Source organism: Crotalus tigris, unplaced genomic scaffold, assembly GCF_016545835.1.
Source record: "Crotalus tigris isolate CLP2741 ecotype Arizona unplaced genomic scaffold, ASM1654583v1 scf7180000018043.2394770, whole genome shotgun sequence".
NCBI lineage: Eukaryota > Metazoa > Chordata > Lepidosauria > Squamata > Viperidae > Crotalus > Crotalus tigris.
In genome coordinates, this window is record NW_024096792.1 from 1,317,763 (window position 1) to 1,340,567 (window position 22,805).

At 35.0% G+C, this 22,805-nt stretch overlaps 1 protein-coding gene across 3 annotated transcripts in view; it reads left to right on the plus strand.

The window, feature by feature from the left end:
- The window catches only part of NDST4 (N-deacetylase and N-sulfotransferase 4), a 144,414-nt gene that overhangs the window by 79,683 nt on the left and 41,926 nt on the right, over window positions 1–22,805 (plus strand). For 2 of the 3 annotated variants that reach the window (XM_039346990.1, XM_039346992.1), the window contains 2 exons: window positions 15,247–15,432; window positions 17,978–18,106. In XM_039346990.1, coding sequence (XP_039202924.1) covers window positions 15,247–15,432; window positions 17,978–18,106 — 315 coding nt within the window. The remainder of the gene's footprint in view (window positions 1–15,246; window positions 15,433–17,977; window positions 18,107–22,805) is intronic. The other variant, XM_039346991.1, reaches the window with a different exon arrangement.

Here is a 22,805-nt window from a genome sequence, read left to right on the forward strand (position 1 = left end):
GAAATTACAGTCTCCAAAATTCATATCCAAATTAGTCAAAGACTATGATGGCTGAGAATTCTGAGAACTGTATTTCTGACACATTTGGAGGGATGATTTTGTTAGAAGTTTCTGACTAGTTGCAAATCTGATAACTTCTCTACACTACTTACTTAAAGTAAGTTAATGATTTTAATATTGTCCATGAAAGTCTACCCATCAATATCAAGGGATCTGATTTCAATACAATAAACATGTTTCAGTTTTTTATCAACATAGGGTAAAAACTAAGAAATTAACAATTGGAGAAGATGACTAAAAAATAAATTGACTTGAAACCAGAATTGTTTTTGTTAGGAATAATAGGAGCTAATTACAAGAAGGAGAGCGGATATCTAATATTATATGTATTAACAACAGCAAGAATTGTGTTTGCCAAATATTGGAAAAATGAAAATTTACCAACTGAAGAAATATTAATTAGATTGTGCAGAATGGATAGATTGACTTTAAAGATTAAAGAGAAAGAAAATTCAGTTTACTTTAGAACATGGGATAATTTTTATCAATGGCTAGAAAAATGACTCAGAGAGAAAGGACTGTGATATGTTACCTCGAATACATACTAGTAAGAAGGATGACATGGAGTGATTAAATAATATTGTCTAAGATAATTAACCATACCTATCGTTATCATTTAGTATTATATCTATTATTGCTGTTTAAATATATGTACCCAGAAAATATGCTGTCTGCTAAATATTGAAAATGTTACCGGGGAAAAACCCAGTCCTAACCCCAACCCTGATCCCAACCCTAACCCAGACCCTCACTCCATTTTACCCTTAACCCCATAAAATTAATAAAACTTTTTTAAAAAAAGAAAGAAAATAAATTAACAATAATAATGTAAAAGAATTTATATCTAAAAATTGTAAGGATAATAAATATAGAATTAAAACATGGAGAGGTAAAATATATAAATCTATATTATGTATTCTGTTTTCTTAAAAAACTATAGAGTAACCAAAACTGCACAAGTACAGAACTTGAAATTATGGTAACAATATTAATAGACATGAATCATATAAAGCCTGATTGACTCTAGCTGGCAATCAGTTCCCAGAAGATTTTTGCCTGCTACCAAGCAAAACTTGGCAATATTATATTTCATGAAAAAATTGGAATTATGTATTAGTAAGTGGATATAAAATTGATCTGTATGGCTTGGTAAGCTGACTTTCTGAAGTAGAATACTGCAGATGTGTATGTAACATGAATAGGAAAAAAGAGCATTCCTTACAATTTCAGGGGCACACACATCCTAGGAAGGAGTTATTTTTATATATTCCTTCTAAGATAATTAAGGAAAGAGCACTATAGTCAGCCAGAAGTTAAGCCATTTAGCTACAGTAGATAAGGTTTATAGCTAGTATAGTGAGACAGACACAGGGTTGGAAAAAGCCCTATTCTGCAAAAACCTCAGCAAGAAAATTCTACGGGAAGAGTCTCAAATATGTCAAATAAGGACCAACAATGTGACAATAGGAATCCCATTTGCTGAGGCAGCCAGTGGAGTAAGCAAATGTCTGTGTTGCATAGATATACAATGGACGGCCACATCAAATGTTAGAGGAATGAGTCAGGGTAAATTAAATATTGTCAAATGTGAGATGATCAGGTTGAAAATTAATCTTCGTGGTGTCCCTGAGCTACACTGGTTGGACAATGGCTTTTTCCAATTTGAGGATTTCACCATCTATTATTCAGGACAGGATACAAGCAAAACAAGTAGAGTGGTGTTTATTGTAAGCAAGAACAGTGGAAAGCTTCTCAACTGTCAGTGACCAAATCATGAGCATCAGAATTCAACATCATAATGATTCAAATCTATGCCCCACAGAGCTTCATTTTAAAGATTGCTATGGATAAATATATACTGGATTTTACTTTTACTAGGTCTTCCTCCACTGTTAGAGATACAAAGGAATAATGCTCTTAGGAATGTGATATCTCTCCTATTTTTAGTTGCTATTCATTTTTTTTAAGCATGGCACCATCTACAAAGGATTTTTTGTCATTGTATTGCCATCACTATCTGCTCTTGAGAATTTCTTCCATTTCTATTTTTTTTATATAATATATTTTATTGATTTTTAACATGGTCACCTTAATATTTGGTAAACAGTGTGTTGTCTGGGTTTACATATAAAAACATTCATTAACAATTAGTTTCTATGATCTATAATCAACATAATAGCTTTACTTGATTTCCTCTCTTTCACATAATGTTCTCTTTGCCAACCTTAAGTTAATACAATTCTTGTTGTTTTGATAGATAACAATTGAGTATAAAATTATTTCTAATATTTCTACAGATAATAATCACATCAATATAATATTTCTTTTTTATCTAGTCATTCTGGTTGCCTCATCATAGATCCTGTTTACAGTTCTTGTTTACATTTATTTTTCCCACAATGTTCAAGACATTTTTACTGGTTAAGATTTTCTCAAAGTTAATTACATTTAAATATTTAAGTCTATTTTTCTCATGTAAGCCACCCCAATACTTTTACTTTTCTTAAGAAATAAATAAGACTAAAAAAGAAAAAAAGAATAAGAGTAAAGAAAAATAAAAAGGTAGTACTACTTAAAATACATGTTCCTCTTAAGCTAATGCATATTTATTTCCAAAAATTTTCCGTTCTTCTTTACCATGATTAAAAATATGTTTAATATTTTAATATTCCATTTAAATCTAGTCATCTGATCTTTTAACTCTTATTCAAAACATTTTTATCCATTTTAGTTTTCTTAAAGCCAAATACATTTAAATATCTAAAACATTTCCTTTATATAAGCTATTCCAACTTTTTTATATTATTCATATCAAGAAATAAAATAAAAAAGAGAAGAAAAAGAGAGTACTATGTTACTTGAGGGGCTTATCTCTCTTAAAATAAAATTCATATCCAAAATCTTTCTATTTTTTTAACCATATTCAAACAGGTGTTTCTTTTTTAAATATTCTCTCTGATAGGTCCCATCATCTATTTTCTTAATATTCACTTTAGCCTTTTTCTTTTGCCCAGTATCTTTCTTAATTGATATGTTCTACTGAATCAAAGAATCTTTCCATATTCTTGTAGATGTTACTGTAGATATAAAAGGTAGGTCAACTATAATGTTTTCGTAGGAAGCTTTTGTCCTTTCATGTTTGTTGAAAATCTTTTTCTTTCTTTTTCTCTGTTTTTCTTATCATTTCTTGTCTCTCCAGTTCTAATGATGTTTCTGACATCTCTGCAATCCATTTTATCCAATCTTTTTTCTTGTCCTCAAATTTGTTTTGTTGTCTTAAAGTATATTATCTTTTCGAAATCCAATGTTTCTTGTGAATTTTTTTCCACTTGCATTAAATCATACTTCTTTGTTTTGTTAGGTTCCATCTTTAAGTCTCTATCCTCGAATTTGTATTCAGTTACATGTTTTATCTGCTCCTTCTCTGTTGTTTTCTGGGATTTGTTTGTTGTAAAGTTAAATTTGAGACAGATTGGTTTATATTTTCAAAGTTATTTTGGATTTCTTTGTGGTTTGAAATCATTGTTTGAATTAGTTGTGGCATATCATATATCTCCTCTTGAAAGGTATTTGTTTTTTTTTCTTGATAAGTTCTTTCTACAAGTCTCTGATTTCCCACGATAGCCAAGAATCAAGTTTTTCTTTTCTCTGCAAATATTTTGGAGTCTCAGTTAAGTAGATATTTGTAATCCAAAGAGTTCAAAAATATTTTTTTTCTGAAGTTTATAATTCTCTCTTTGTCTGTAACCCAAATTGTTTTCTTTTTTGTCACAGCTGTTCTCTATTGTTAGAGCTTTGAAGGTCAGAAGCACAGATTAGTTTTTTCCAGATTTTGCCAAGTCCTACATGAGAACCATAGCTGTCATAGTCTTCATTCACCACTAGATGTCAGCACTAGTTCATTTTTCAATTTTCAAAATAAACAGTTGTCTTTAAAATGAGAATCTTAACCATTCAGCAATTTTAAACTTATCCAAATTTAGGTTTTATATTCATTTTATTTCATTTCTATATGTTTTAATCCTCCATAAAAGGTTTAATTTGCCACTTCCATTAGTAAAAAGAGTGGGGCAAAGATCCCCCTCCTTCACTTTTGGAGGTTTTTTTGCTTCTTGAGATTTTTTTTCCAGGAAATTAGTTGATAAGTAGGATAGGGAAAATTTATGTTCTTACCCAGATTCAAATGTGCTGATTACAATCAGCTTAAAGTAGCATTTTTTGACTTCGGTTGCTTGTAGCTTGGGCTAGACTCTGAAGTTAGGCTAGCCTTTCTCCTGTTGGTTTCTTCTCCCAGACCGATTGGGTCAACTGCTGTCTCTCCATGGTCCACAGGACTTTCATCCTTCTTTGCCACCTCTTTGGGTGACTTCTGGCCCATTTAGAGTCCCCTAACAGGAAGAAAATCAGCTTTAGGGTGCGGAGCCCCACAATCCCTCAGCTTCTGAACTACTGTGCAAAACCAGAAGTCTCTTCCATTCCTATTTTTAAGTAATCTTTTTTATTCCAGAATATAAAAACCTTTTACAATTGAGCTTCTTTGAAAACTTTCTTTAGAGAAAGAAATTGTTAAATCAATTTTTGTTCTTATAATTAGTCCTCAGATAGTTCTGCTATACATCCGGCATTATTACAATAAAAAAAAAATACGGACCTCAGTACTGTTTTGAAGAACTGTAGCTTCACATTTTCACTTGGTGCAAATTCAAACAAACAGCCCGTATCCTGGTTAATAGAAATTAAACTTTCCCATTCAGTCTGCACTTCTTTTGCACATGCAATGAGGTTTTTTTAGTTAGAAAAATACATCTTTTTTTCTACATTGTGCTCCTAATGGAATTGGAGTAACATGGGTCAACATGGTAGGAATGTTTTAGCACAGAAACTCTTAAGGAGACAAAATAAAGCCTGGAAAAAAAATGACAAATCAGAATTGACAGATACATTCATCCTACTTATGAATAGACATGTATATGATTGCACTCTCAGGCTATTTTGTTAACACATTTACTTGAAAGTAAGCTTCACTGAGCTGAATGAACTTATTTTTGAATAAATATGTCTCCAGAGGAGAATGTGAAATTGCCTCAGTTATGTCCAGGGTATGTGCTTTTTTTCTGAATTGTGATGAAATTATTATGCCCATCAGTAATGGACATCTCAAACTGCTAAAATGCACTTTGAATTATTGCTCCAAAAGGTGAGTGTATGGTTCTAACAGTCTTTTATAAATATATCATTTTGAAGAAAGAATTCAGAATGTAAAGCCACTGTTTATATGAAAACTACTATATCCTGGGGGGAAGGCAAGTTGTTTCTGACAAACAGCAGTATCATAGTAAGCACCCCACTTTTTTGTGGAAGGATTATTACATTCAGTCGAGACACAAAATATTTACACTTACATCACTGTCAAAAGCTTCTTGGCTTTTATTGTAGCCTCCCTTTCCTGTCAAATGGTTTTCTTCTCAACAACCAGTAGGGAAATGAGAAATTGAATGCAAAAATGCCAGGAAATGAACTGCTGCTATCAGTAAAAAATGTATTAATGCAATTCTACCTGGATTTGCATATATCTGAGACAACATTCTGAACTTGGAATTCAGAAAACAGGTTTCCTTTTCTTCTCCTATCCTGGAAACATCATATTTTTGCCAAATCAGTTCCGAAGCAGGTTTTGAGGATATGAAGGACATGTTATAGAGGTTATCTAGTCTAGAGTTCAGATGGTCTCTAACAGATTCCCTCCTTTTTGGAATGAGACAAACATGAGCCAGCAGTGTGCAGCAGCAGCAAAAAAGCTAATTCAATCCTTGGTTGTATAAACAGACAAATAGAATCAAAATCACATGAAATATTGATACTGCTTTATAAAGCCTTAGTGGGACCACATTTGAAATATTGGATCCACTTTTGGTCACTACATTACAAAAAAGTTGTTGAGACTTTGGAAAAAGTGCAAAGAGCAACTAAAACGATTAAGGGCCTAGAGACAAAAACATATAAAGAATGGTTGCAGTAATTGGATATGGCTAGCCTAGAGAAAAGAAAAACTAGGGTTGAAATAATAGCAGTATTCCAGTATTTGAGGAGGGGGTCAACTTATTTTACAAAGCACTGGAAGGCAAGAGAAGAAACAATGGATGGAAACTAATCAAGGAGAGAAGCAACCTGGAATTAAGGAGAAATTTCCTAACAGTACGGACAATTAACCAGTGGAACATGTTGCCTTCAGAAGTTGTAAGTGCTTCATTACTGGAGGTTTTTAAGAAAAGTGTCACAATCTGATCCTTACCGGAATCACGGTGAATGTAGCTCAAGAACGCAGATCTTCACTGGTGACAATGATTTAATTAGGATCAAATGAAACAATAACAAAGACCTCTAGCAGTAAGGCTCTTTGTCAAAATAAAGTTTGCTCTGGGAGCTACTGCCTCCCAGCGTTATTTAAACACATGTCCAAATTAACCCCATCCTTCAATCAATTCCCTATTAACCATGACCACACCTAGTGAAATGTAAACTCCACCCATCCACCCTCCCGCGTCTCGCCCTATCCCCATCTAGCCAGAATTCTTTCTCAATTAACATTACAATCCCTCCGTTCTCTTAAAACTCTCATGTATTAAAGTTCTTATGCCTCGACTGGAAATCATGTTCGTCAGCTATGCTTCGGCTATCCGCCAAACATCTGATTGGCGGTCTATAGTTCTTCTGCGCATGCATGTTGTTTCTTCATCACAGGCATTGCGTTTGCAGCTCTGCAGGACTGTCCATGATTCAGGCAATTTCGGAGGATGTCTGGCTCATGTTTTCCAACCCGGTAGCTTTTGGTTTCTATGCTGGCTTCCCCCCCGTCTCATATGTTGAGCCTGAGAGGGCTTGACAAAAAGACTGGACAGTCACCTGTCTGAAGTGATATAGGGTCTCCTGCTTGAGCAGGAGGTTGGACTAGAGGACCTCCAAGGATCCTTTCATCTCTATTCTGATTGATTGATTGATCGATCAATTGATTGAGATTTCTAGCAAAGGAGAGCTTACCACATCATCAAGTTGGAAAGGGTCTTGGAGGTCATCTAGTCCAACCCCCTGCTCAGGCAGGAAACCCTATACCATTTCAGACAAATGGCTGTCCAGTCTCTTCTTAAAAACTTCCAGTGTTGGAGCATTCACCGCTTCTGGAGGCAGATTGTTCCACTGGTTAATTGTTCTAACTGTCAGGAAGTTTCTCCTTAGTTCTAGGTTGCTTCTTTCTTTGGTTAGTTTCCATCCATTGCTTCTTATCCTGCCTTCAGGTGCTTTGGAAACTAGCTTGACTCCCTCTTCTTTGAGGCAACCCCTGAGATATTGGAACACTGCACCAGATATTCATAGTCAGGAATTCCTTTCGATGGCTAACCTAAGTCCCCTTCTTTGTAGGCCTGTTATCTTTGTAAATGAAGCATAGTTTGATCCTTCCTTAGTCCTTCTTTTTCATGTAACAAGAAAAAAGGCAAGAGGTGAAGAGATTATAAACAGATGGATGGGAAGTTGACATAGTAGTGCAACATACAGTACCCGCCACATTGGAGATTTTGCTGACAACTGTTTCAACAAATTAGGCCCTTTTTCCGTCATCATTTCCAAAATTTTTCTTTTTTATTTATTTTTTAATTAAGTTTATCGTGATATAAAGTGCAAATAAAATAAAGATACAAGGGAAAGGAGAAAGGGGAAGGCAGAGGAAGGTATGGCGCAGGGGAAAAAAGCATTGACTTCCAACTTCTTTTAGAGCAGTAAATACAGAATAGAATTATAGATTTTGCCTTTGCAATCTTAACAAGTAGTAACCGTTTCTATAACAACAAACTAATTTAATCAGCAAAAGCCAATGTTAAGATTTCATTTTTTTTTCTATCTCAAGTCCAGAAGTGGTTTCCAGGCAGAAATAAAACTGGATATATTCTTTCCTTTTATTAAAACAGCTAATTTTGCCATCTCTGCCAGTCCCATCACTTTTTCCATCCATTTTTTCTATCGTGCAGATTGATGTATTTTTTCCATTTCTCTGCATATAAAATTCTCACTGAAGTCAACATATGCAGTAACAATGTTCCAAATCTTTTCCCCCAAACTCTTTATCCAGTAATTATAAAAGAAAATCTGCAACTTTCGATTTTATATTCATTTTAAGATCTTCGGCATCATAATATGGATATGTCCCCAATATTTCTTTGCTCTATTACAAGTCTACCAAAAATGATAAACAGTACCTTCTTTAGAATTATATTTCTAACATGCATTTGAAACACCTTTAGACATCGTTGACAATGCATCAGGTGTTCAGTATCAATGAGACATCATTTTATAAAAGGCTCTTTTTTTTCAAATTATTTCCAAAATGTCACTTGTGATCATTAACAATACAAAGGTGCATTGTCAAGGTTATAAGTGAAGATACAAAATAAATTTAATATTTTAAAAGGCTGAAAAATTGCAATGGGATAAATTGATAGAAAACAACGAAATGTTTCTCTCTCCCAATACCTTTGCACAAATAATGCATAAAGCTGACATAGTAAGAATGAAATAAAGTAAAATAATCTCCTAGGGCAGTGGTGGCGAGCCTACGGCACGTGTGTCAGAGGCGGCACTCAGAGCTCTCTCGATGGGCATGCGCACCATGCCCCGGAGATGGCAACCGTCCCTCTTCAACCAGACGCTTGCTAACTCGCCAAGGTCCATGTGGCTGGATGCATCCCAGTACCCATGTGCTCGCTGGCCTCTGTGTGCAGGGACCAATTGTGTCAGGCAGCAGCCGTCCCAGCCCCTGCCTCACCTTGCCCTGCGACAATGGCTCCTCTGCCCTGCCCTGTCCTGCTTTGCCTTGCCTTGCCTCATCCCACAGGACGAGCCTCCTGCCCCCTTCCCAACTTGTCAGAGACCCCCTGGATCTTCCCCAACCCTGCCCAGCCCCCACAGGTGTCCCTCCCCACAGCAACATCGAGGTGCTCACGCCCACCTTGGCCACACCCACCTAGTCTGCCATAACCACCACAGCCATGCCCACCCAGTGGGCCACACCCACCTGGCACCTGGTGATAAATAAGTGGGTTTTGGGTTGCAGTTTGGGCACTCGGTCTCTAAAAGGTTCACCATCACTGCCCTAAGGAATCTCCTTGCCTGTCTGAGAAAAAGTACTAGGAAAAAAAATGTGTCCTTGTGCTAAAAGTAGAAAGAGCTTATGTAAATCTTTTAATTCAGCAAGGTGACAGCTGACAGCCAACATTTCACCTCTCTCTTTTTGGACAAGACTCAAAGCAATTCAGCAGGGATCTTGTTGTTATGTCAACAGAGGGCAAACATATTTTATTTGCCTTAGACTCCTGGAAGCATAAATTTACTGCGCTAAATTGTTATTGCACTTCCTGTGGAAAAAACTGCAGCCATAGGGAGAGAGCACTGTTGTGTGGGTGAGCTTCATTCAGAAATATTCTAGCCTTGACTCTTCTTCATTTAGCATCTCTCATAGTAAAAGAGAAACGTTTTTTTCTCACAGGATAAGACTGCAGCCACCATTCCATCCCAGTGCTGACTCAAAATTAAACTTCTTTGTACATTTGAGTTTTTTATTCCAACCAAATCAAAACAAAATATGCCCTGGACACATATTTTTAAATTATATAAAATGCAAGTATACTTGAAAGTATATAAACAATTAGCATTTAGGGTTTTCTGTTCACTCTTATCACAAATCTCCTTGGATATATGAGCCTAAACTTAAAACTTATTATATCAAGATGCATATATATAGAAGGAAGATTGTATGGAACGTATTGGATTTCTTAAACAGAATTCATTTCTATGGAAAAGTGATATATTTATTTAAGACTTTTTTGGGGGGGTGTTGCTCAACTCATTTTCAATAAAGCCCTCAACCCCCTGGCAGTCAAACAACAGTCAATCAAACTTCATGCACTCCATCCCATTCTGAGTTTCCTAGGTCCATTGGCAAAACCAAGGCCTTGCTAAAGAATATTAAAGTGGAGACCATTCTTATCTCCACAGGATGATGTTCTATAGGGAAGAAGCCACCACATAGAAGGCCCTTGCTCTTGATCCTGGTAGATGTACTGCCTTAGAAGAGTGGATCCATAGCATTCCCTGTCTCCCCACTCTAGTAGGTTGGCTAGATGTGATTGGGAAAAGATGTCCTCCAAATAATCTGGTTCCACAATTTAGCAACAATTTATTATGGCTTTCAATATATTGTTTGATTGTCTGATTAGATTTTAAGGAAGGCCATCTGGCTCCCAAAAATTTCTGGGCAGGTTACATATTTTAAATTAATATATGTCAGATGATAGACAGATGATAGATAGATGATAGATAGATAGATAGATAGAAAGATAGATGTTAAAAAAGAACTTGATTGTCTAGAAAAACCACATAACTTCTCCCCACCCACACCCTAAAAATAATAATTACCAGTGTCTCCACAAACACCTATGTCCCAAGCTTGGCAACCCAGCACATCTTAAGAGTCTTCTAGAACATTTAAAGGGTGGGAGCCATATATATTTCTGGAGGCTACTATTCTGGAAGTTAGGCACTGCAACAGAGTTCACATGCTTTTTTGTTCTGCAAAATGACAACATTTTACACACACACACACACACGTAAAGTAAGGAGTTTTATAAAACTTTTATTCTAGCAAAACTATTGTTCCAGCAAAGGACATCTTATATCTGAAGACAGCCATTACATTTTGCTGAAATCCTTTCTTCTCTTATCAAAACAAATATAAACCTTCCAAGAACTCTCTATTTTTTCTCCCAAGGCTCTTATCATCTTGGACATAGTTGGACCAATATGGAATACAAAGGAATAGCTATTTATTTTGATCTCAGTGCTTTATTTCCTTTGATGTGGCTGTAAACCTGTAAATGTGGAGATAACCTTGGTAAACGAATGAATGAAAGGAAAAAAGACAACTCAGTCCTTGGGAAATGAAGACCTAATACAGGCTGTCAGGATTCTGTTATTATATCCTATAATAATGAAATAGTATTCTGTTTTTTTGAAGAGCTGGCATCAGTCTTGCTTTTTTTTAATTGTTCATCCTCATTCCTACATCAAGTTCATCTCCATATTCCTTTACAGTGGCATAGAATTGCTGTTGCTTTTTGGAAACTATATCACACAATTTGGCTCTTATTCAGCTTATGAATATCAAGATACCACTGAGTATGCTTATTCAATCATCTCTGATATTGAATTCATTTAATTGTAACATAGTATAACCAACTTTTTGCCAGGTTTTTTATTAGGATTTCATGGGAGACTTTATCAAATATTTTGCTGGAACTAAAATGTCCACCACATCCCATGGTTAACTAAACTGGTTCCTATATCAAGAAAAAGATTAAGTTGGTTTAACATAACAAGGTCTTCATTTAACCAACTTAGCTCTTCTGCTAATCAACGTATTTTTCTTTAAAAAAAAGATCTCAAAATAATTGTTTAATAATCTAGTTTGGAGTTTGCTGAGTGGACAAGTGGATGACCCTTTATTACCCATCCCCCCCATTTTTGAAGATAGATAATATTTGCAGTTGAAAGGCTCTTTGATCCTATACTCTACTCAGTGTTTTTCAAACTTGGCAACTTTAATATGTGTGGAGTACAACATGCTGGCTGGGAAATTCTGGAAATTGAAGTTCACACATTTAAAGTTGCCAAGTTTGAAAAACGGTGCTCTACACCCATCTGCCATGATTTCACAATATTCTCAGAAAGTTTATGTCCTCAACATATTTGAAGACCCTTGAATGTAATTTATCTGGGCTAGAGATTTGCTTATAGTAGCCAAGTATTTCCTGACTATCACTTTACTTACTTTGGAGTATAACAGTCTTTTTATGTCACTTGATTAGTTAAGATCCATTTGATCACAGTTGCTCTTTTGGGACAAGATCACAAGTAAATGAAAGCATTTGAAGTATTTTTCCCTTTTCCCATTACCTCTTCTATTCTATTTTTTCCAAACAGTGGGCTTGCTCCTTCCTTTTCATTCTTCTTAGTATTAACCTAGTGAAAAAGTTATTTATATTTCCTTTACCTTCTTTTGCAAGGCTATATCTTTTTTAACTTTGGCCTTTCTCACCTATTCTGTTCATAGCTGGTTCGTTTCCTTGGCAATTTCACTATCTTCTGTTTCACTGATATATTTCTTTCAATTCTTGGCTCAGTTGAAATGAGTTGTACATTCACTGGCATAATGTACAATTGCACATTTACTATTTTTAGTGTGTACCTCCTATACTACTTTTGACTTAAACACTTCTGTACAACACTTAGTACTATTTTAAATTTGTTTTCTAATTTTTGGCTGTCCCTGTACAAAAATTCCATTTCTGCAGAGTCACTACTTCCCAAGCTTCCTACTGATTTTTCCACTTCAATTAACTTTTTCTAATTGGTTAGGATACAATTTAGGAATGCTGCTCCCCATGACTTTTCTTCGGTCTTCTTTATAAAGAAACCTTCAACAGGACCAAATCTTTGCGGGAGCTTGCAATCTTTCTGAACTGATTTTCTAATAGTTGTTTAGATATTAGAAATGTCCCATTATTACTATGTTCCATTCCTCAATGTTCTCTAATCTGCTCCAGAAAAGCATTATCCAGATTATATGACTGGCCCATTAGTGGACTGCAGGATAAAACATATGAAGAACAGATGCAGGAATTGGATATGTCTAGCCTAGGGGGGGGGGACATAATTGCAGTGTTCCAATATCTAAGGGGCTGCCATGAAGAAGAAGGGGTCAATCTATTCTCCAAACCACCCGAAGGCAGGACAAGAAGCAATGGAACTAAGGAGGAATTTCCTGACAGTTAGAACAATTAATCATTGGAACAGCTTGCTTCCAAATATTGGGTGCTCCAGCACTGGAGGTTTTTAAGAAGAGATTGGACAACCATTTGTCTGAAATGGTATAGGATTTCCTTCTTGAGCAAGGTCCTTTCCAGCTCTGTTATTCTGTTATTCTGTTTATTTTCCATAGCATGACCCTGTAGAATATCGTTATTATTTCTTCTTCCTATCAATTTTACCCAAATGCTTTTGATTTTGATTGGATGTCATGGTCATACTCCTGGATTTCACAAATACATTCATTCTGCCCTTTTGACTGGCATATTGTTTTGAATAAGTTACCCTTATTCATTCTTTCATTCCATCAATGTGCTTTATCCCAACAAACTTCAGTAATGTCCAGTAAATCATGTTCACCATACCGCTTTAAGATTTATAATTCCTTCTGTTTGTTCTCCATGCTCCATAGTTTTGTACACACACTTTGGTTTACATTCTTAAAACCAAAAGCTCTGTTCTTTTTGAATTGGCTGATTTTATACAAAAGCCAAATGTGGATTTTATACACATTTATCAATCCCCTTCATCCTACAGGGTGATATTCCAACCATTTCAAGCTCAAAGTAGTTTCACATTCAAAACACATTCCGATCATTCTGAAGGTGTTTCACATTTAAAGTTACTAATTTAAACATTCATACCAAAGTACTGAAGTCCAAGGGATACTGAAATAAACTCCCCCCCCCCAAAAAAATAATTCCATGTTGTTAATATTGAACAAAAATCAGGCATATTTGTATCACTGTCTAAACCAGTGGTTCTCAACCTGTGGGTCGGGACCCCATTTGGGGTCAAACGACCATTTCACGGGGGTCGCCAAACAACGCAGTCTGCCATTTTTTTTCCCTTTTCCTTAGCTGTGCTACTCCCTTTTATTCTATTGGCTTTTGAAAGCCAATAGAATAGACTCTCGTGAATAGAGTCTAATTCTATTGGCTTGCAAAAGCCAATAGGAATTGTCCAGGCTGTCTCTGCCCTGCTGAGCCCGCCAAAAGTCCCATTCTGCAAACAGTGCTGCACCAGTTGAGTAGTCTTCGACTTACGACAGGTTGAGTAGTCCTTGACTTACGACCGGTTGGGGGTCGCGGCATTAAAAAGGTTGAGAACCACTGGTCTAAACCCAGCAGTATAAAATCTTTATTTTGGAATATTTCAGTTTTTAGTAATTTAGGCTGATGACAGTACAACATAAGTGATGAACATTATTAATGCCTAACTCTGATATTGCTTGGGGAAATTTGAGTGATCCAATATCAACTATTCTCTGTTTATTTTACATTTTCAGTATAGACCATCAAACCTTCCCGTTTTTAAAAATAGCCTGGTTTGTTATATATTGAATGTCATTTCAAGGAAGTATAAAGAGGATATTAAAAAAGTTCAATTACATGCTACCGTTTGTCTACCTTATTTCATTTTATTGTGCTGATTTATCAATCTAACATATAAACAGGGATGTTTTATTTATTCTGACAATAATAGGCAGTGTTCTCCTACAGAAACTTAATGTATCTTCTTGAGAATTTCCCATGTATCATCAAAGTATCCTGCACCTAATTGTCTTTCCAGAGATTCTTATAATTAGCACCTTTATTGCTTGATATCTTTCTTCTGTCTTTTGTTATTTTCATGTTCCATCACATTTTAAATAGAGAAGGAGCACTGTAGCAAGTCATTCTTATCAAGTGACTATCAAATGACGACTAATTTTTTTCATCATAAAATATGACCATTGCTGATAATGATAGTTCCTAATAAAGTAATAATTGTTTAATACCAAAAACTAGCTTAGATGAGGGAAAACTGAAAAAAAAAATGGGACCCAGATTCATTTAATGTAATGTAAACCCTGGATCTGGATATTATCTGTCTGTCTTAGGAAAGCTACCATTTGTTATCTAGTTTTTATTACTAAAGAGAGGGAGATGCTAGTCATGATGGTATTAATTACATCCAGTATCAGAAGCAAGATGCTTCTCAGTACCATTTCCTGGGGATTATTAGTTTTCAGACTCATTTAGCAGTTTTCCACTGTAGAAATAATATGTTACACTATATATCATCTTTTTTGTGACCCATCACAAAATTCTCTCTAAAGATATAAGTAGAAATCCGTTTCTTTTCCCATATACTGCATGCTTGTTTAAGGGTTTTAATTACTGTAAGTATTTTTTTTTATATCTGATCATATTTAAAAACATCTGCAAATATATTGTAATTCTGGTGTTTTTTTAACGTACATGTGCCTTCCTCTCTTTTGCCCACTCTCAGGAACATGGTATTCCAACTGACATTGGCTACGCTGTGGCTCCACATCATTCTGGTGTCTATCCAGTTCATGTTCAGCTTTATGAAGCTTGGAAGAAGGTCTGGGGTATTAAAGTGACCAGCACCGAAGAATACCCTCATCTGAAACCTGCACGGTACAGACGGGGCTTCATCCACAATGGCATCATGGTACATTGCATTTCCATTATTTCATAATTGCTCCTGTGCAAAAATAACCAAAGCAGATTTATTTATTTGTTTGTTTGTTTATAACATTTATATAGCTGCCCATCTCATAAAAAAACTCTGGATGGATCAATCAAAAATTAAAACAACATAAAAGCCATGTTAAAACTATAAAAACTATAAATATTAAAAACAAAAACTTGGTGCCAAGTCAAGCTTCTGATATACAGTCACCTTATCCTATCATAGCACTTAAGGAAAAAGCCAGGTCTTTAGTGTTTTGCGAAAGGCTAGGAGGTTAAGGACCTATTGAATTTCAAGAGGCAAAGTGTTCCACAGGGCACACATCACCATGGGAAAGGCATGTTTCCTGACTATCATAAGATAGCAATATTTAAGGGAGGGGACTAGGACAAATAAATGTTAGGGAAAGGTGGTCCTGCAGATAACTTGGCCCACACTGCTTGCATTTTTTTTAATTGAACAGTCTATTCACAACTGGGCTAAATTTTCTTACAAGAATTTAGTGAAAGCTTGAAGGATATTTACAATATATATATCCTGCTGGCATATTTGTTTAAGTAATAGGTGCACACTTTTCTTCATGTTAATCATTTTATAGGTACCAAGTATTGGCAAATTTAGTAATTCATCTTGCATCATATCTAAAATACAGTTAGATTAGAACTTTAGAAAAATGAATAATATGAATCTACAAACAACCTACAGTTACAACTCTGTATAGATTACAACATGTTTTATTTTTTCAACCAACTTAGAAAGCATGCACATTTCTTCCGCCCAGTAGGTATTCAGAAACAGAAGTAATATTTCCAACCCAAGGTAAAGACAGGGCAGCTGTTTATATGATCTCCTGAATGTCATGGCAAAAGGTCAGAGCAGTTGGGTTGAGATCATATCCTCATAGGATTAACTTGGTCCATCAGTTAGCTAAAAAAGACTAGCTAGCTGGCAGCTATAATAACCATGTAGTGAGAGGGAACAGATTGGAACATAAGAACAGATGAACATTATCTCCAAATGAAATGTCAAGGGAATTTTAGGCAGATGAGACTCAGAAACAATTATTAAAATCCATCACTATTCTATCAGTAAAAAAGTTGCTCTCGTGATTACAACATTATTTCAAGAAAAGTTTGAGTGTGCCCAAACAAAGCTACACTACTATAAGGCTTCCAGAAATATTTCTTGTGAATAAATATTTTGAATGAAGACAGTTTCAAACTTTCTGTAAACATGAAGATTGTTTTTCACCTAAATAATAACTCATATTTCCATAAGTATGGTTGGTTACAGAGGCCAAATGGGTATCTATTTTTTTTAGAAATAACTCCATATATTTTGAGAAGATGATTGCTTAGAGAACTTTTAGAGAATTCAGTCTTTAGTATTATAAGCTAGCACTATTTTGGGCTCACACATATTACAGTAATATTCTGCTGCTACATAAATATGGGCAAAGATTATGATAAACAGGCATTTGTCTAAAAAGATAAATTTGAATAAATGTATTGAGGAAGTATGGTTGTTAGTCAAAACAATTCTCCACAGGGTCAGTATTCGGAGCTGACCTCATCTGCTTTTTCCAAGTTCTGTACTTTTTTGGTGGGTCCACTATAAATCTTTACATCTCATCCCTGCTCTCCCTGTTACCAGTTCTTTATAAAAATGCAAGTAATGACAAGATTGAGGAATAAAAACAGCATTCTTTACAAACTTTGTATTCACTTTTTTGATGAAAACCACCTGTATGGGACCTCAGTGGGAAGAAGAAAGACTGTTGCTTGGAATTATTATGGAACCGCTAGGCTAAGCTAGCATTGCTTGGAATAAAACATGTCGGTATCTTTATGAGCTTCCCAATGGAAAGCTACTGGGATAATCCAAATTCTGGACTAGATGGATCTGTCATCTGTCCAACAACATTTGTTTTAGATTCTCACATTTATAATCATTTTGTGTTTCTTAGCACTGCATGTGTCATGTAGGCATCATGTTTAAAGCATGTTTCCCTCTGTGAAAGACAAAAAGGAGACCTATGTTAAGATACATTTCTCATCTGTAGTTTTACAAATACTTATATTTAAGATAATTAACATTAACACATTCTTGAACCCAGTTAAACTTTGTCAATTTTTTATTTAAATAAAGGTTTTTAAAAAAGCTAGCTAGGTAACCTAAATTATTACTCAGATTCTATAAATCATATATGACTGTATTTATGTTTAAAGCAAGGATTATTCCAATCAGCATGCGATGGTCTTAAAAAAGTTTCAAGACGATATCTATTCAATGGGGAGAAGGGCCTGATTACCTGATTATTACCATATGTTACGACATGGACATCAACTGACCTTGCTGTATCCGATGGCAGGAAAAATTTCGGTCACAGATTGAAAACTGTAGTTTTAGCTATTAGCATCTTACAGCTGAGGGAATCACATACCAATGCATCATACACCAGTGCATGCATGAATAAGTAGTTATCCATACCAAAAGCTTGCTTGTTGTTGTTGGTTTATCTTAGGTACTCCCTCGACAGACATGTGGACTTTTCACCCATACAATTTTTTACAAAGAGTATCCTGGTGGCCCTCAAGAACTAGACAAAAGTATCCAAGGAGGTGAACTGTTTCTTACCATCCTTCTTAATCCTGTAGGTATTTTCTGTGTTTGAAGAGTAATAATAATACTTGCTGTATTATGATAGTAATATATACTATAGTAACATAATGCATGAGCGTATTTAGAAAGCAGAAATTATTTCTTTCTGAATAAATTTTTGTCTGCCATTAATATCAAGTATTTTTAAAAGAAAAGATTAGATGATAATGAAGATTAAAATATCATATTTACATTACATAATATTGGAGGCTTTCCCAAAATACCTTTATGCAACTATCCTGTGAAAACAGGTTAATATATCTTCAAGCTGTAGACAGAGAATAAGCATTTCTTATGTAATGGCACCTAATGGTAGGCCATTCAAGCGAGAATTTTCTGATTTGCAGCTCATTGCTTTCAGTTCTCTTATACCACAAATATTTCAAGTTGACATGAATTTATTTTTTTAAAAAGCAGCAAATAACAATAATAAGACAAAAGAAAGCAAAGGTAGTACCAATAGTAAACAATCTCAAAACAACTGGAGCACCACTTGAACGCCATCAGCATGGACAAAATCACCATCAGTCAATTGCAAAAGAGAGAACTAAATTAGCTACTAGATTTAAGTTGAAAAATACAGATGACTTTGTCCTATACACCAAGGCTCTCTAACCTAAGCCATCATTATCCATTATAGATAATGGTGTATCCTACTATTTTTGTTTGGAGTGATTGCAATTAATAAATGTGATTTTTAAAAAAAGAAATATAGCTAAACCAAATTTATATAAATACTATTCATTATACTGCTCTAAATGATTCAGTCCATGAAAACCATCCTTGCTTCCTTCATGAGCATGTACTGTTTCATTTATCTTTTGGTCACCCTGGCCAAATGACTAGGAAAATTGGATTTTCAACAGTTGCAGTTACCACTATAAGTAAAAATATTAATTCAGAATATGTGCAGAGTGAAAGAGACAGGCTTACAAGAAAATCATATTTCAGGTATTCTACAAAAGTAAGTTTCCAGTAAAGTAGTTTTTTTAATACATAAAATTGTAAGTTTCCATCATATTTTATTTGTTTTACTGATAGACATGATATATTTATTTCTTGCCCAAATCTAATCTCTCATTTTAGAGAGTCATGGTCCTGAAAAATTTGAGATCTCCTGCTTACACAAATAACACTAACTGTCTTGTCAACTCTCTATTAACTTTTTAATGTTTCCCAAAACACAGACATATATTTGAAGCTATGTATTATTATCTTATCTCATTTCCTTATTCTTAGAAACATCTCATAGAATTTAAGATTGAATTTCATATTGTTTTTATTAATAATGCAGGATGATGGTTGTTTAGAATATTCTAAATAAAGGTAGATATGTCTAGTGTCAATTGTATAATAATTATCATTCATTGTAATCTATCACACACTCATGAGCAGTTACGCACTGTCATATCTAAAACTAAACTGAGCCAGCGAATTTGCTTTTCTTCAACATCTCATTTTCATTCTGTAAGTCATCAGTCAATTCTTCATTTTTGGATTATCAATATTCAGTTTATCCCAGATGTTAGACAAAAAGAAAGGGTTTTTCATGGATTAATCATAGAAATAGCAGTGTACTGCTATTAGCAAATTTGCGTACTGCTCCATAGTGCTTTATAGCACTCTCTGAGCAGTTTACAAATGTTAGCATATTGCCCCAACAATCTGGGTCCTCGTTTTACTGATCTCAAAAGGATGGAAGGCTGAGTCAATCTTCAGCTGATCAGGATTGAACTCCAGACTATGGACAGAGTTAGCTTGAACAATTGCATCATGACAGCTCATTAACCCATTCAAGTAATCTGTATTTTGCAGTGTCATTGTCCATGTTTAGTCTTACTGCTGCATTCTTACATATTTAGACCATGAATAAATGTCAATAAATATTTTCTTAATTTGTCCTTTTAAGTTTTCATTTAATGTTGTATTTCTGTCATGATTTTTTTGTCCATGCTATGTCTAGTATTGCAGGTTTTTTATTAGAAGATAGCCCAATTTCTAGCTTGCTAGACAAGTAGCATCTTACCAAAAAGATAAAATTATAGCTCTAAGAAACAAGTGGGTCATGATTTTATAAGCTTCCTGAATATGGGTTGTGAAATTTATTTTTAAGCAGTTGTGTAATAAAATAATTACTTCTGTATCTCATGGGTGAAATATAACTTGACTTCAAAGAGTTTGGAGAAGATTTAAATATTTGGAACACTAAAGCATTATTAAATGTATAATATGACCTACATTTCAGGCTAAAGAGAACTTTAATGATGCCTTTATTATTAAGAAAATTTCTGTCTCCAAACTTGCTTATCACTGCCACTACAGTGCGATTAGAAAATGTTCTATTCCTGCCTTTGCTTCACTTTAATCCTCTCCTACATATTTCCACTTCTGCTTAAGCTTCTTACAATTTCCCTGAACGACCACTTGCTAAAATTTATGATGTTTTGAACTCTGAAACGCAATATTCTTCTCATTTTGTGTCACAACCTACTGAAAATATTGACTGATAACCATTTCAAGCGGTGAATTCCATGCATATCTAAACATAAGTTTCAACCAGTATGTTCTTAAGTGGCAAATTTATTTATATTCTGCCTTTCCTCTCAGGAGATGAAATCAGCCGTGTCCCATCAAAGCCAAAGCTTACTTAGCTTCACCTGTATGTCTGTTTTTAAGCTGCCCTTTGGGCCTTGCAGTGTTGCTTCCTAAGTTCACATAAAGAGGAACAAACACAAGTTTTTACCTGAATCTCAGAAGTGTTGTCTCTTTTAAAGTCAAACAGAATACTCACTGTTTTCCTTCTAGGATAAATATGGTGAATTGGACAGCAACATGATGCTTGCCTCATCCTCTCCTCAGTTCAATCTATCATGACCAGATCAGTCTCCATAAATTTTAATTCATCTATATCCTATTCATACTTCATTTTGGTATTTCTCTAGGTTTTTCTTTAGTTTGTTATGAGAGCCATTTTGTGCCACGAACATGTTTCAAGTAACTGGACATATTTAGACAGACATTTTTCAGATCATCCTTTAAAATTGGACAAACAGGGAAAGTTAAATTAAAATGGCCATGTATTTTGGCATTAATGATTAAAGTGTTATCATTTCTATATTTTGGTTGCACCACAATAACTACAATAATTATTAAACAGGAACCGAAATGGATTCCAAAGAAGTAGCAATCTAATGGCAAGTGCTCTTCTCAGTTACATAATCTTCAGGCAATCTGAAATAAATATCAGCAAAAGAGGTGCCAAATCTGATCTAAAAAAAAATGTTCTGTACTTCCAAAATTTCCTAAGCAGTGGATAATTAATCTGGATCAGGAATTATATACTCAGTAAATTGTGTTCTTTCTTTCTTTAATTTATAAACAATCTGAATCCCAAATGAGTCTGGAGAACTTTCACCTAAAAACATATTTATATATAAAATTTATTAAAAAATAAAACTGACCAGAAGAATTCAAACTAACAAAGCAAAACAAACAAGCAAAAGGACAAAAGGGGGCTCCACAATCTTGCCCTGTCCCCAAGGCCTTGGAGAACATTTTCCTGGAGGATCTAAAGTGGGAGCCTCACAAATTTCTGGAAGCATTCATTCCAGAGGAATTGAAAGAGCTTCTGTTCCTGGCCTTCCTGGGTCCTACGATGTGACACTCTTTAAATGATAGGCTGCAGAATATGCCCACTGTGCTGAACCATACCAGTCAAGCAGACACAACTCGAGATAGGTAGTTCCTCAGACAGGCTAGTCCTAAGCTTCAGATGTTTTTTAAAGATGATAACTAGCACTTTGAACAGCACCTAGTAGCCAATTGGTAAGCAACGCAGCTTACAAAGCAGTGGAGTGACACGCATATAATACCACGCCCCCATCTCTCCCCACACCACCGCATTCAGAACCAATTTTACAAACTGCAGATCACACTTTGCAGTAATGCAATTATGAGGTGACCACAGAAGTGCAACCCATTGAGAGTCAACAGTGGAATACTGAGGATGTGGGGGGAGGGGGAATAAACACAGCCACTCAGTGTTGTAGGGATTGAGCCTCAGTCTGTTCCTTCCAATCCAGACCTGCACAGTTCCAGGCACTGGGTCTGTATCAGGGTGTTCTTCAATAACTCTTGACCTCGTATTACCTGTTCATTTTTAAGCTTCATTATTAGTATTTCCAGTGAGCAGGATGGTTTTACTTCACCTAATACTAAATTATTTGTTGTTTTTCTGTTGGTCCAAAATATTATCAACTATTGTCTCAAGTATCATAATTGAAAGAAAAAATCAACTGAATTTTTTTCTTTACTCAGCATTGTTGTTGACTCAGGCTTCACATCTATTTGTTATAACTGGAAAAATTATACCTTTCACAATGTGTACCTTTATTGTCACTTTGAAATTTCTGCATTTTAATGTATTTTATAGATTTATCAATCCTGCCTACAGTCACATTCTGTAAATTTTTGAGTCTAGAACAGTGATGATGAACCTTTTAAAGACCGAATGCCTAAACTGCAATCCAAAACCCACTTATTTATCACAAAGTGCCAACACAGCAATTTAATCTGAATACTGAGGTTTTAGTTTAGAACAAACAACTCATACATTAACACCTTTTGTCTTAAAAGAAAAATACAATGACAAAACTTTCAATGATACAAACAACTTTTTACTGAAAGGTAAA